The sequence below is a fragment of the Lissotriton helveticus genome, chromosome 11 (assembly GCF_964261635.1).
Source record: "Lissotriton helveticus chromosome 11, aLisHel1.1, whole genome shotgun sequence".
NCBI classification, from domain to species: Eukaryota; Metazoa; Chordata; class Amphibia; order Caudata; family Salamandridae; genus Lissotriton; species Lissotriton helveticus.
The window spans coordinates 798,684,641-798,698,849 of NC_136072.1; the positions used below are offsets into that span (position 1 = coordinate 798,684,641).

Here is a 14,209-nt window from a genome sequence, read left to right on the forward strand (position 1 = left end):
ATAATTATATCTTTGCTGTTTACATTTTTATCACCAGTAGACATTTTTATGGAGGAGGTGCAAGTGATTATTTAGGTTGTTGTAGATGAAGGGCTTTGAAAGTAAGTCATGTAATTCTTAATTGTATTCTCGCTTCTAGTGATAGCCAGTGTAGTTTTGCAGCATAGTGGTGATACAGTTAATTTTTTTATGGCGGAGACTAATCCGTGGCTGAGTCAATTATCGCTTAGAGGAGAAATAATGAGGATATTGGAATGCCTATTAAGGTAGCATTCCGATAGTCAGTGTGTGGGGTAGATAATGGAAAGTTAGACTACATGTTTTCACAGTAATGTTTGCTATGCTAGGTTATTGATAAGCGAGGATCCATTCATAAATGTACTGATTTTAGTCTTGTGGCTTCAATAGAAGTGAAGACATCAATGTGTGTAACACTTCCTTGTTGAATTTGGATTCTTTTTACTGATGTAGGATTCGGGTTTTTTCCTCAAGAATTTAGACGGGTTGATGACTTCTAGGTAGGAAGCTTGATGAAATAATTCTAAAGTGTGTATGTCTTGAAATTAGCACATTTGTGCATGGATTTGTATGGCATCTGCACATGTGTGTCGTGACAACTTCTTAGAACAAGAATATTACTAGTTAGATATACAGAGCGGACAGTGTAAGTGTTAGAATTGATCTTTGAAGTACATATGAGATTGGACAAGGATCAGAAGAGTTGTTATACAATCTAACCAATTCTGAATAGATGGTTGGAAAGTAAGTAAACCAGCTGAAAACTTAAAGCACACGCAGGTTTCAATTGTGTGAGTAAGCCTTTGATAAACAATTATGTGAACTGCCACTAATAAATCGAGAAAGAGGAGGAGAAAGTAGGAGCTGTGTGGATGCCATTGAGTATTTTAATCTGCAGTGTTGCACTGCTGAGGATTTTGTGAAATGGTCACGGATTGCCCTTCTCTGTATGAGGTAAGCTGGTAAACTATATATTTCTTATCTGCCTTACCCGAACTCTGCAGGCCAGTGGCAAACTGTAGTTTGTTTCTTCGAAGATACCTGAAGTCATGTCTTAATTCTGGGTGTGCTTTGTCCAGTTTTTGGCTATCATGATAAAAAAAACGTTTATTAAGGCTGAGTATATTTTCACCAGATTTTGCAGAAGAAAAAAATATTTTCGATTATTGTGGCTAGCATGGTGTCATTGTGACAGAGGTGTATAGAACCTTCACACTCTGGGAATACACAGACATAACCTCCATCTCATCTGAGTCTGCCCCTTGTTCCATACAGCAAATCTGCCCGACGAGCCAGGCCTTTTGAGGGCTTTTGGGCCTCCAGGGGAGAATCCGCTCCCAGCACATGCCCATTTGATGCACAATACCCAGTCTCGTCACCGAGAATGACTTAGTCCTAACTTGTTTTGACATTTCTACATGTTTACAGTGTCACAAAGTGGTCTCCATGCAGACTGAAGTGGTAATTCAGAACTATATTAAAACATTACACTAACCAACGTTTCTTTGACCGTTTCTGTTAAACATTTGTAATGTATACAAATTATATTATGAACTAATCCTGACAATCATCCTTCAAGCGCTCATACATACGGACTTCTTTCATGCGTCTCTGTTCCGCTCAAGACCACTCCATGACGTCCCTGGACCATGCCAGAATCGTTGGTCGAGTGGGAGAGAGCCACCTGATGAGACTGTGTTTTGCCAGCAAGAGACCCAGCTGGGCAAACTTACCCGTTCTCCTTTATTGATATAGGTGGGGGTATTGGCAGTTTCTGGTGATATTGGGGTGGCTGTATTGGTATTATTGATTGTGGTATTGTTGATGGTATTGGTGGTGGTGCTGTGGCATTGGTGGTGCTATTGGTATTATTAGTTTTACTTATATTCTAGTTGTATTAGTGGTGGTGCTGATGGTAGTGGTAGTGATATTTCTGGTATTCCTGCTGGTGGTATTGGCGGCACTAGTGTTGGTTGTGATATTGATACTTATGTTGTTGCCATGTGGTATTGATGGAGTTGGTAGTTTTGATATCAGTAGTGGCGATATTGGTGGTGGTGATACTAGTATTAGTACTGGTCATAATGGTATTGTTGTATGTGGTATTCATCATGGTAGTTGCTTTGGTGATAGTATTGGTTTTTGTAGCATTAGTAGTAAAGATTTTGCCGGAGGAGGTACTGGTGATGGTATAGGTAGTGGTATTGGTGATAAAATGGTGTGGTATTGACGTTGTGATAAATAGAAGAAAATTTCACTCTTGAGTCATGGCAAAAGCATTTAAACAAATTCTATGTCAGGACCGGAGGCTTCAGATTATGCTTTTCCTTCTTCGCTGTTTATTACCAATACAAAACCACAGCAGCCCAGAAAAGCACTGAAAATAGAAAAACGACTGAAAAAATCTCCAAACAAGAGATTAAGAACATGTAATGTCACAATCCAGGAATAGAAACTACATTTCCCATCAAGTCCATGGATAAACCACATAACCATAGTCCTTCCACAGTGTCCATCGCACGAAGATAGGGCGTCCATCTTGTGTTGCCTTCCTCTTTCTTCGCTGCTTCGCAGCCAGTTAAGTCCCTTGCTTTCTTCCTCTTGCGTTTTGACAGATAAAATGTGGCGCGGGGGGATTTTTTTGCATGTTTTGGGATTCTAACTGTATCTTTGATTATGTGAAATATGTGAGGGCTCTGTCGGCGATGTGCAGGTTTTTCTTTCCACAGAGCCCCTGGTTGTATCTTCGCGGGGACGTTCTCGCCCCTTACGCGATGTCCCTGTTTTGTTGATGCGGCGCGTCTGCAGCCGCTAGAGGGAGCCGTCGCGTCTCGTTCTCCCTGCGCGGCTCCTCTCACTGACGGAGACCGCGCTGAGGAGAGGGAGACGCGCCGGAGCCTCGCCTTTTGTTGCCGCCTCACCCGGACGCCCGATCTCGGGTTGTATTTGCCCCACACTGCTTTGAACGCCCCGGAGGGGGTCTGTACGGCGGGTTACCGCCCTGAACGCCTGCGGGCTGTATGCTGGCACCTGAGCGGTTCTCACCGCGTATGCTTGCACTTTGGCGGTTTAGACACCGCGTGTTTCATTTGTGCCTTCTTTAGGGCCGGTTACGGCCTTTTTTGGTTAGCGCGCAAGGGGGGGCGGCATAGACCCGGTCCTTGGGAGGGTCTGCGCGCTTGGAGGCAGGTGCCGCCTCAATTGGCCTGGTCCCCAGTCCACATAATTGTACTAGCCTCTGGCTGGGCCTTATCTGGGTACTGCAGTTACCTGTTGCCCCGTGCTTTGCTTCCTGCTGGTCTCTGGCAAGGTTTGTGCATCATGGCAGAGGGGTATTATGTAGAAGAGGAGGAATCTCATCAATACCTTAACGATGATGAGTTCTATGACGCGGTTGACAGTTCTATTTACCGCTGTGTGCAGGAGATTGTAGGCCCCATGGAAGACAGGCTTTCCTCACGCATTGTTGAAGAATGTGCGAAGTTAGCACAGGCGCATGTGGGGGCGCCTGGAGGCGCCTCTGCGTCCTCTGAGGGGGTTCCCCCAGCTCCTAAAAAACTTTGTAAGGACGGAGCGACGGGGTCCACGCAGGGCGTAGACAGGGGTGCCTTTGAGCGCCTACGTGACGCTTTTTTGGCAAAGGCAACCGATCCTGCCCCCGCGTCGACCCCGGCCCCGGGACCTTCGGGGCAGTCTATAACAGCCCCTTCCTCCCCAGGTGGGTTCTCCCCGGCTGACACTGACGACGACGACGAGTCGGTGCGCTCATGGCGGCCGTCAGGCTCCGCGACGGAACTCCCACAGGATAGCTCGGGCATGCTGGACCCGGACGAGATTGTTCATCCGCGGTCGGCGGCCTGGGTGCCTGGGGAGAAGGTTGCGAAGTTTGTGGCGGCTCGCCTCCGCAAACCGCTGGAAAAGGAGGCTCGCAGTTGTCTGCGGGGAGAATGCCCGCGTCCTACCCTGGAGGGTAAGGTCGCCATGACCCCTGAGTTAGATGGGAAAATGGCCACATTCATGGCGAAATTTGTCAAGGACCCCCGTAAGGGGATTGACAGATCCTGGCGTTCCTGTCAGGATAAGCTGCTGGACGCCATTGGCCCCATTACGAAAATCTTGGACATGGCCGAAGAGGCCAAAGTTTCTGGCACTCCTATTTCCCCTGACGTGCTCTCCAGCTGGGCGCAAAGAGTAGTCATCTTTCTGGGAAACGCCAACTGCGCCCTGTCAACGGAGCGCCGTCGGTCACTGTTGATTAAACTCGACCCTAAGTTAGGTGACCTAGCCTCCTCGGAGGCGGGCGCGGTGGCGCAGGGTGGTTTGTTTGGTGACCCCTTCATCAAGGAGCTGGGCAAATTTGTTAATACGTTTACATCCTTAGATAGGGCCCAGTCCAGCATAAAGAGGGTCTTCCACCAGCGTTTTTCCCGAGGGGCCGGTCGCGGTAGGGGCCACGCGACCGGCCGTGGCGGTCAAACTTTACCCAACAAAGGGCAAGGCTCCGGCAGAGGCCAGTACAACACGTCGGCAAACTACACTAACTTCTACCCGACGAGAGGCCAGCGCTTCAAAGGGCGCGGAGGAGGTTTCCGGAACGACGCCGGTGGTAACAGTTCCCACGGTAAGTGTGATACCTGCGGCTCAGGTGAGAATTGGGGGACGGCTGGCAGACTTTCCAGCCGCTTGGGCCGCGATTACTGCGGACGCATGGGTACTGCAGACGGTGCAGGGGTTCCGCTTGGATTTTTACGATCAACCCTATCAATCGAGGGCACCGTACCCTCTGGTCTTCTCGCACGCAGATGCGGCCTTAATCGACGAGGAGATCTCCGCACTCTTACGGAAGGGGGCTATCTGCCGGACGGAGAGGCACCCCTTCGGTTTCCTCAGCAACCTCTTCTTAGTCGAGAAGACGGATGGAGGACAGAGGCCTGTGATCAATCTCAGGGAATTCAACGGGTGGCTAGTGTACCATCATTTCAAGATGGAGGGGATCCATCTTCTCCGGGACGTGCTGCTCCCGAACGACTGGATGGTCCGTTTGGACCTCAAGGATGCTTATCTGGTCGTCCCTATCCACCCTCCACACCGTCGGTTCCTTCAATTTCTTTGGCGGGACCAAGTCTTCGAATTCACCGCCCTTCCGTTCGGGCTTTCCTCTGCCCCTTGGTGCTTCACCAAGCTGCTGCACCCGGCAGTGGAAGCCCTTCGGAGTCAAGGGATACGTATGATCGTCTACTTGGACGACATCCTATTGATGGACCAATGCTCCAACAGGTTACTCCTCCAGCTCAATCGAACGATTTCCTTGTTACAAGGCCTAGGTTTCGTTATCAACGAGGACAAGTCAGTCTTTTCACCTTCTCAGACGATGACATTCTTAGGTTTCGTAGTGGACTCGGTACAGGCCTCCCTCAGCCTTCCCTCGAGGAAGATTGCCAAGATCCGTCATCTGCTGAAGCAGACGATCGCAAAGTCTCACACCTCCCTGCGGCAGATTGCCAGAGTGGTAGGACTTCTGTCCTCCTCCATTCAGGCAATCTTCCCGGGCCCCCTGCACTATCGTGCGATGCAGCGTCTCAAAGCGCATCATCTCAGGAAAGGGTTGTCCTACGACCAACTGGTTCCCCTCTCCCAAGAGGTGAAAGGGGAGATGGCTTGGTGGCTCTCTCATATGGAGGCGTGGAACGGCCGGGCAATCTTCGGGTCCGTTCCGGATTTGATCATCGAATCGGACGCCAGCAGGTCCGGATGGGGCGCCCGTTGCGGCGATTTCTCTACCGGCGGCGTTTGGTCGTCCGAGGAACAAAGGCTCCACATCAATTGTCTGGAGCTGTTGGCAGGCTCCTTTGCGATCCGCTGTTGGACCAGAGACGTGGTGAAGTCATGCGTCCTTTTGCGCATGGACAATGTGTCGGCGGTTCGTTACGTGAACCACCTAGGCGGTCCCCGATCCCGTGCGCTAGCAGATCTGGCGACGGACTTTTGGGACTATTGTCTCTCCCATCAGGTCTCGGTGACGGCGGAGTATCTTCCGGGCCGGGACAATCAGGTGGCAGATTGGCATTCCAGGTATCTGCGGGATTCCAGCCTTTGGAAGTTGGACACCCGGGTTTTCCGGTGGTTGAACGACCTGTGGGGTCCGTTCTCGGTGGACCTGTTTGCGTCCCGACTGGATTTCCAGCTTCAGAGATTCTACAGTTGGAGACCAGACCCGCTGGCGGAGGCTACGGATGCGTTCCTCCAGGGGTGGAGTCAGGGAAATCTCTATGCGTTCCCTCCATTCTCGATGATACTGAGAACGGCGGCTCAGTTGCGCCGCCAGAGGGCGGAGGTGACTTTGGTGTCTCCGGTCTGGAGGTCTCAAGTTTGGTTTCCAGTTCTTCTGGAACTTTCCTGGGATTCTCCAATCCTACTACCCCGGCTCCCTCATCTCCTTCTCAATCCGAGCGGGGAGCCACACCCCCTCGTCCAACAGGATTCTCTCCGCCTCATGGCGTGGCGGCTTTCCGGCGACGTTGGTCGCTCCCAGGCCTTTCGGACCCAGCTCAGGACCTTTTGTCTAAGGCCTGGGCCAGCAGTACTACCAAGAGGTACCGGTCAGCTTGGGCCAGGTGGGTTCGTTGGTGTGTTCAACGACACCTGGATCCCCTGGTCGCAGGAGTTGTTCCCATCTTGAATTTCTTGGCCGAACTGGCCGGGGAGGGCCTGGCTTACCGCACTATTAACGCAATGCGGTCGGCAATTTCAGCGGCTCACGAGCCTGTGGACGGGGCTCCGGTGGGCGAACACCCTCTGGTGTGTAGGCTCCTACGGGGAGTCAGGCTTTCTTTACCCCCGGAGCCACGCTATTCCGTCCTGTGGGACGTCAACGTAGTACTGAATCTTTTTCTTTCCTGGCAACATAACAGGTATCTGTCCCTCAAAGAGTTATCTGCCAAATTGGCTATGCTTCTGTGTTTGGTATCGTGTCGCAGGGTCTCCGATGTCAGGGCATTGGACATTTCCGCGAGAATTTTCTCCCCAGAAGGAGTGACGTTTACCTTGGGTCGTCGCACAAAGTCGGCGACGAGATCGATCTCTTATCCAGCCTTTGTAGACGTCCCCAAGCTATGTGTGGTTCAGTGTTTAAAGACTTATGAGGATGTCACTCTTGAACTTCGCCCTCCGGGCGAGAGACAATTGCTCATAGCCCTGCGTAAGCCACACAAGGCGGTTTCTTCCCCCACCATAGCCAGATGGGTGCGGTGGGTGCTGCAGGAGGCTGGCATTGATACTAATGTGTTTGGCGCTCACTCGGCTAGAGGGGCCATGGCCTCAAAAGCTTTTTCTTTAGGTGCTCGCCTGGAGGACTTGATGCGTGCGGCGGACTGGTCCTCGGATTCCACCTTTAAACGTTTCTATTTTAAGCCGGTGGTGGATATTGCGCATTTGGTAGTGAGTAAGCTTTGAACGAGCATAATCTGAAGCCTCCGGTCCTGACATAGAATCGAAATTTGCCTAGCTTGTAACGGTAAGTTTCAATTCTATTAAGGACACGGAGGCGAGGATTATCCCTCCCGATCCTTCGGAGGAGATCCCACCCGTATGGCTGTAAGTAACCAGTTTTGCTTTAAGGCTATTTTGATGTATTGCATTGTGCCTTTGTAATTATCCAGTCTTGCTTCTAAGGCTATTTTGATGTGTTGCATTGTGCATTGGTGGTTAGTGGAGTTTTCTTTCTCCTTGGCCTTTCCTGGTACAACGCTTACGCTGTTGTTCTTGTACTCTACTAGGTGCTGAAGGAGGACCGTTGAGGTTTCGGCGTGACTCGCGCGAAGAAAGAGGAAGGCAACACAAGATGGACGCCCTATCTTCGTGCGATGGACACTGTGGAAGGACTATGGTTATGTGGTTTATCCATGGACTTGATGGGAAATGTAGTTTCTATTCCTGGATTGTGACATTACATGTTCTTAATCTCTTGTTTGGAGATTTTTTCAGTCGTTTTTCTATTTTCAGTGCTTTTCTGGGCTGCTGTGGTTTTGTATTGGTAATAAACAGCGAAGAAGGAAAAGCATAATCCTCGCCTCCGTGTCCTTAATAGAATTGAAACTTACCGTTACAAGCTAGGCAAATTTCGATTCTGCTGCATTCAATAAAGATTGCTTTCCATTTACAATACATGTATGAGATATAGAATTGAATGCAACAAAGTGTGATGGTCGACTGCACTTTTTAAATTTAAAATAGACCCTTATGTGTTGCTGTGCAGAACTCTATAGGAGTTAAAATGAAACCATAAACAGCATGAAAGTGAGAGAGAGCGCTATTCCTCTGAATGCTGTAAGATATGATTAACAATGCGTCAAGCCAGTGGCTGAAAGAGGTTATTTATTGATTTGTGAGCTTTACAGAGTAACCACACACAGTAATAACATGAGGTACATAACGTGCGCATAGAGATGTATATTAATGGTACGATTAAGCACACCGATAATAAACATGAGGTACACAGAGTACATAAAAAAAAAATATATATATATATATATATATACACTAATAGTAAAATTGCAAACGGTATACAACGGGATATGGAACAAGGTAGCAGCACGTACCTGGGTTCTATTAAGCACCAATAAAAATAAACAGCAACATCTGCATAAAAGAGTCCGAAAGCCAGTAGGATATATGAGCATTGAGAATCCTGATGTAGATATGAAAGGGAGTTGCCAGCGAAGGGAGAGTAGATGGCTCAAGGTTGATTTAAATAGGTCAGTGGTTGAAGGAGCCTGCCTCAAAGCCCTCCTATGTGTATTTCAGAAGGCTACACTGTCAATTAAGGCCTCTCAAACCCAAATCGGCGGTTGATTTAAACTGGACAGTAAGTGATGGACAAATCCGGACTGGCAGCTGTGAATCTCCAGAAGCTTGATTGTGCATAGTGGTCACTCAATTGACAGTGTTGTGCGCTTGTAATTTAATGTTGCATACATGCGTCTGCGCTCCTTCATTACTGTATCTTACACTGCTCTTTCTTGCCAGGGGTGCATTTTCCGTGGTGCGACGCTGTGTGAAGCTTTGTACTGGACACGAGTATGCAGCCAAAATCATCAACACAAAAAAGCTTTCTGCCAGAGGTAAGAATCTGCTGTGTCCCAAACACAATGCGGAATATGCTCAAATTGTATTTGAATCAATCAGTTTGTGTCAGAACAAGATCCTGTCTCTATGCAGCTTAGCACAAGGTTTTAACTCAAACTGTTGTGTTTCAGGATTAATCCTTTTGTATTAGAGAATGCTAAAGTTTAATAGAAAACTTGTGCCTCGACTCAAACTATGTGCAAATTCCAATAAAGACACAAACTCCTACATTTCTCTTAATCGGGATTTCAACACGGATGCTAACTGAATACTTCAGCTGTATTTTTCCACCATTTTCTGCCAGGTAAAACCTGGTGAAAATTAGTGTTGGTAAACTTCACAAAATCTGAGTATCTGCATTTTGGAATTGAGGAAACTCTCCTGCTAGCAAGTTATCCCTCATTCTGAGGTCTGAAATGAATAGCAACACTAAAATTGCATATTTAGTAAATACCTTACTCTACATTGTGCAGCTGGGATTGCATTCCATTTGGAAGAGTCCCTTATGTTCCAAGAGTTTGGTGTATTGGAATGATCTATGGCACTGATTTAAAGTTTCAAAGAAGAGGCTATTTGACAAATGTAGTGTAGTACTTGGGTGGATGGTCATATTTACATACACTATAATTCTCCTACCTTAGTGGCAAGGGATATACTTTCCAGCGCAGCTGAGGTAAATACTTTGTATACAAATTTACATGTGTAAATACTATATATAGCAATGTAGGTATTTAATGTATGTGTGAGGACTTTCATAGTACAAACCTAGATATAAAGTTAGTATTGATCTATTGACTGTGCATTCTTTTCTGTATACATGTATTGTCAAAATAAAGCAGTACATATTTAAGGTAATACATGTGCTTACAATGCAAGAATAAAGGAAGTGTTTTCGTAAACAAAAATATATGTAGCATAAAACAACAAACGCATGCCTACCTGCCATGATGAAAACCAAATAAAAGCTCGTTAAAGTGATTTGAAGGAATACTTTTTTTTTTTTTTTAAAGTGAATTGGTTCATGAGAATTATGACCACATTGTGTTTTAATTACCACTGTGAAGCATCCTCCTGACTGCTTGAGCACTATAGTGGTTACAAATACAATAGGCGTTCTCCAGTATTCAATCCTACACAGATTCACATGCTTCAGTCTTCTCCATTGTTGAGGTGAGCGTTCCACTGTAATTATTATAAGTTGTGTAGAGCAAAAGATTAATATGCGACACTGGTAACCTATTAACAATGTTTTGCAAAGAACTAAATAAATTCTGTACGATCTGGAAGCAGTTCTTAAAACACTCTCCCGCTCAAGGGCACCCATACCTCGGGTTTCTTACTGTAGGTTATGTGAAGGGGGTCTCCCTAAGTCCTGCTCAGTTTCTTGAGTGTGATAACTGGTATTCGGGTTCTGTTGAACTTTGATTGAACCCCAACTGTCAGCTGTTTTGATGTAACATCTTGGCTGTTGAATTCTGACAGGAACAATCATGCCACAGGGCTCTAAAAATGATCTTTTCAAACCTTATTAACCCTCGGGCAAACTCTGGCTTTTTTTTTTGCGAACATAAAAAGTGCCTATATGAATGCATCATCTTCACAGACCTAAGGATTTCAAATACTGACATACATTTCCTGACAACCCTGAAGGACAGGGAAGCCAGACTTCTTCTTTAGCTGCAGAAAAAAAGACAAAAGAAACTTCTGTGTCTGGAAAAAGGAGAACGAACATTATCTTCTATCAAGCCCATTAAAGAGAAGGCCATGTGGAAAAATACTCGTCAGTTGAACCACCCTTAAAGGTCCACAAAAGCACAGAGAATAGAATATCTGGAAAAAAGTCTACCCTCTAACTAAAAGATATCAGAGAAGAGTTCTTGTGTTTGTGATGAAACCATCAAAACCCAGGCCTGAACCCAAAACCCCATCTTCAAGGGAGTCAACTGCCCCAGAGATCAGAAAGTCTTCAACAGGCCCATTGTCAACAAAGCATGTGTGAACAAAAAACTGTCGACTACCACTACGTCAAACAGCAACATCCTTATCAACAAAGACATCCGCATTGATTAGACCATCGACGATATGCAGGTTGACTAGTGCTTTACCACCATCGACTGGGACAATAGAACAAGACACCACCTTTAAGCAGAGTGGAGCACCAACAACTGACCCGTCAACGAAAAACAGAGGAAATAATTCCCAGCAGGCTTGAACAGACTTCACCAAGATCACCCCCTTACCTCCTGCCTTTCTGTTGGAACTTGGGTGGTCCGAGGATGATCATGATGACGATAGTCCCTTTGGCACCGCATACAGCCCATCTCCACTTCATATGAAATGCTAAGACATAGAGTATGATGACTGGGGCAATGAATATATTGATGGAGATTTTTCTTTCAAAGATAGGCTGGAGGCGAAACCAAATTCTTTCAATGTCATTCAAAAACAGTATGCATATTATGATTACTCATATGATTAACCTGTGATGCAGGTTCCAGTTGGACTGGCTACGCATCTTCACCAGATACTTAATGATTTCTATAATAGATTTTCTTAGTCCGGTAAGCCATATCTGCAGGAACAACCATCTGCTGCCCATCAATACACTTTCTCCCCATACACAACTCACTTATTACATTGAGTGAGAAGTCCCATAACTCAGAGACCATCTGCACAGCCCAGAATAGTTGAGCCTATTACCACTAACAGTGACTATGTGCAAGAGGATTATGTTGAACATATTCATGATCAGCTTACTGGTGCAGGTGAAGAGTAGGATGATTGTGACACCACTCTCATCCCTGCCATAACCCCCAGCGGCTAGTTCCCTTTCTGGATGATATCAAAGGTTTCAACGCTGCTCTGGAAAAGGCATCCAATATATTTGATTTTCCAGTGCCAGTGAAAAAACAGAATGCTTCCTTTACAACTTCAAGGAGTCATTATGGTGGTTTATACAGGGTATACCTATTGTGTATCACAATTGTGTAGATGGTTTAAAATTAATGAAGAACCCTGCTACAGCTGAATAATAACTCACCTTGACAAAAAATACATGGTCCCAGAGGAATCCCTAATTTACTGTGTTGGTCACCCAAAGCCGGAGTCAGTGGTCCTGCAAGCAACGTAGAGAGACTCCAGAAATCCTACCACCCATTGCTCAGCACCACCTGATAAGGAGGGTAGGCGTTTGGACAATGTGGGCAAGAAGTTTTCTGCTACGGCTGCTATGACCATTAGAGCTTCCAACACTCTGGCTCCTCTAGGCAGATACGAATGCCAAATGTGACATGAGCTGGGGGATTTCATAGAATGCATACCAGTAGACAAAAAGGGGCAAGCTATATCTGGAAGAAGGGTGAGAAACTAGAAATATGGCCATGGACATAGGATCAACAGGATTAGATAGAATGCAGAAGCAGGTGTCTCAAGGCACCAGGGATGGCTGAAAGCGACCTCTTTTAGACCAGAAGTTCAGGCGGAATTATTAGACCTGGCATATGATGGAGAGGCTATGTTTGGAAAACACATAGACCCCCCTCCTCCCATCAATGAAATCAGATACAGTGACTGCAAGATCCTAAGGCGTATTACAACAATGTCATTTCCAGCCCTTTCATGGAGCCAGAAGAAGAGGGTAGTACCTCTATAGAGGAAACTACTAAACAAATGGGTCAAACTGTACACTCTGCCTCAACAAGGTTAGTGTTAGCAGTACTCATAACAACAATATAGGGCCCCACCAGCAGCTGCTTTTTTTTACAAACTGCTTGGAAAAGACCTGCAGCTTCAGGATGAGTGTAGGAATAAACTAGGCGACGGACAACTCCCAGGCATTGGTCACCTCCCCCCACCACTCCCCCTACGTGCCCCCTCCACCCCCACAACTCGCTTTGAGAGCAAAAGTCGTTCAAACTTTTACAGAAACTGGAGTTCAGTTTCTACAGGTTGTTGGGTGTTGGATCAATTCCAGCTGGGCTACACCCTAGAACATATTCACACACCTCTTCAAACTCCCCCTAGCAGGATGTCACACCAACATCCAAGTCAATTAAGGAAAGAAATTGAGGAGCTCTTACACAAGGAGTCGATGGAGGGCGTCCCCTACACTCATCAAAACACAGGTTTCTATTCAAATGCTTTCCTTATAAAGAAAAGGTAAATGTAAACAGATGTTGGATTTGAATTTACTGAACAAATATCAGAGGAAACAGTCATTCAAGATGTATGCTGCAGGACATGCTGCAGTTGCTGAATCCAAGGAATCTGATGTCACTGGACTTTCAAGACTCCTATTTCTATGTTCCTAATCTTATGAACACCAAAGATATTTGAGATGGCCATTATCAATTCAAAGTCCTCCCCTTTAAACCAAAGTCCGCTCCTCAGGTTTTCACCAAATGCATAGCACTGGTGGCAGTTTACTTAATGAGAAACGGTTACCAGATTTCCCCATACTTGGGTGACTTGCACACGAAAAGACCCTCGTTCCATCCTGCGAAGCAGTCACCGAAAGCCTGTCTCCAAATTTTCGAAGATCTGAGTTTGAAACTCCTTATAGAAAAATTCTATCTCAAACTGTCCAGAAATATAACATTTTTGGAAGTAGTCCTAAATAGAATATCGGGCAAAAAATGTCACGAACAAGAAAAGATTCAAATACTGAATCTAGAATCTTCCCTCTCAAAAGGAAGTCCACTTCAGTTTGAACATACACATCTTTTTGAGTATGATTTCTTCTTGCATCCCACTTAAACTGAACTGCCTCTTCCACGAGACCATCACAAGAGGAGCTAGACAAACAGTGGATTCAAGCACATGATGTCATCAAGAAGTCACTGGAATCACTCCGGAAATTGAATTAGACATGACTTGGTGGATCCAGAAAGGCAACATATCCTCCGGCCTAAAGCTTGTTTGCTCCCAACCTCAGTACCTGAAGACTGTGGATTCATTCCTTGAACGCTGGGGAGCACATTCGTAGGATCTAGGAGTAAACGACAAGTGCTCGTGCCATGAAAATAAAATGCATATAAATCTTAGAGCTGAATACAGACGCTTTAGGCCC

At 46.2% G+C, this 14,209-nt stretch overlaps 1 protein-coding gene across 32 annotated transcripts in view; it reads left to right on the plus strand.

Annotated features, from left to right (window-relative positions):
* Positions 1–14,209, plus strand: part of CAMK2B (calcium/calmodulin dependent protein kinase II beta) — an 866,219-nt gene that overhangs the window by 122,144 nt on the left and 729,866 nt on the right. For all 32 annotated transcript variants that reach the window (XM_078666806.1, XM_078666785.1, XM_078666796.1 and 29 more), the window contains exon 2: positions 9,043–9,137. In XM_078666806.1, coding sequence (XP_078522932.1) covers positions 9,043–9,137 — 95 coding nt within the window. The remainder of the gene's footprint in view (positions 1–9,042; positions 9,138–14,209) is intronic.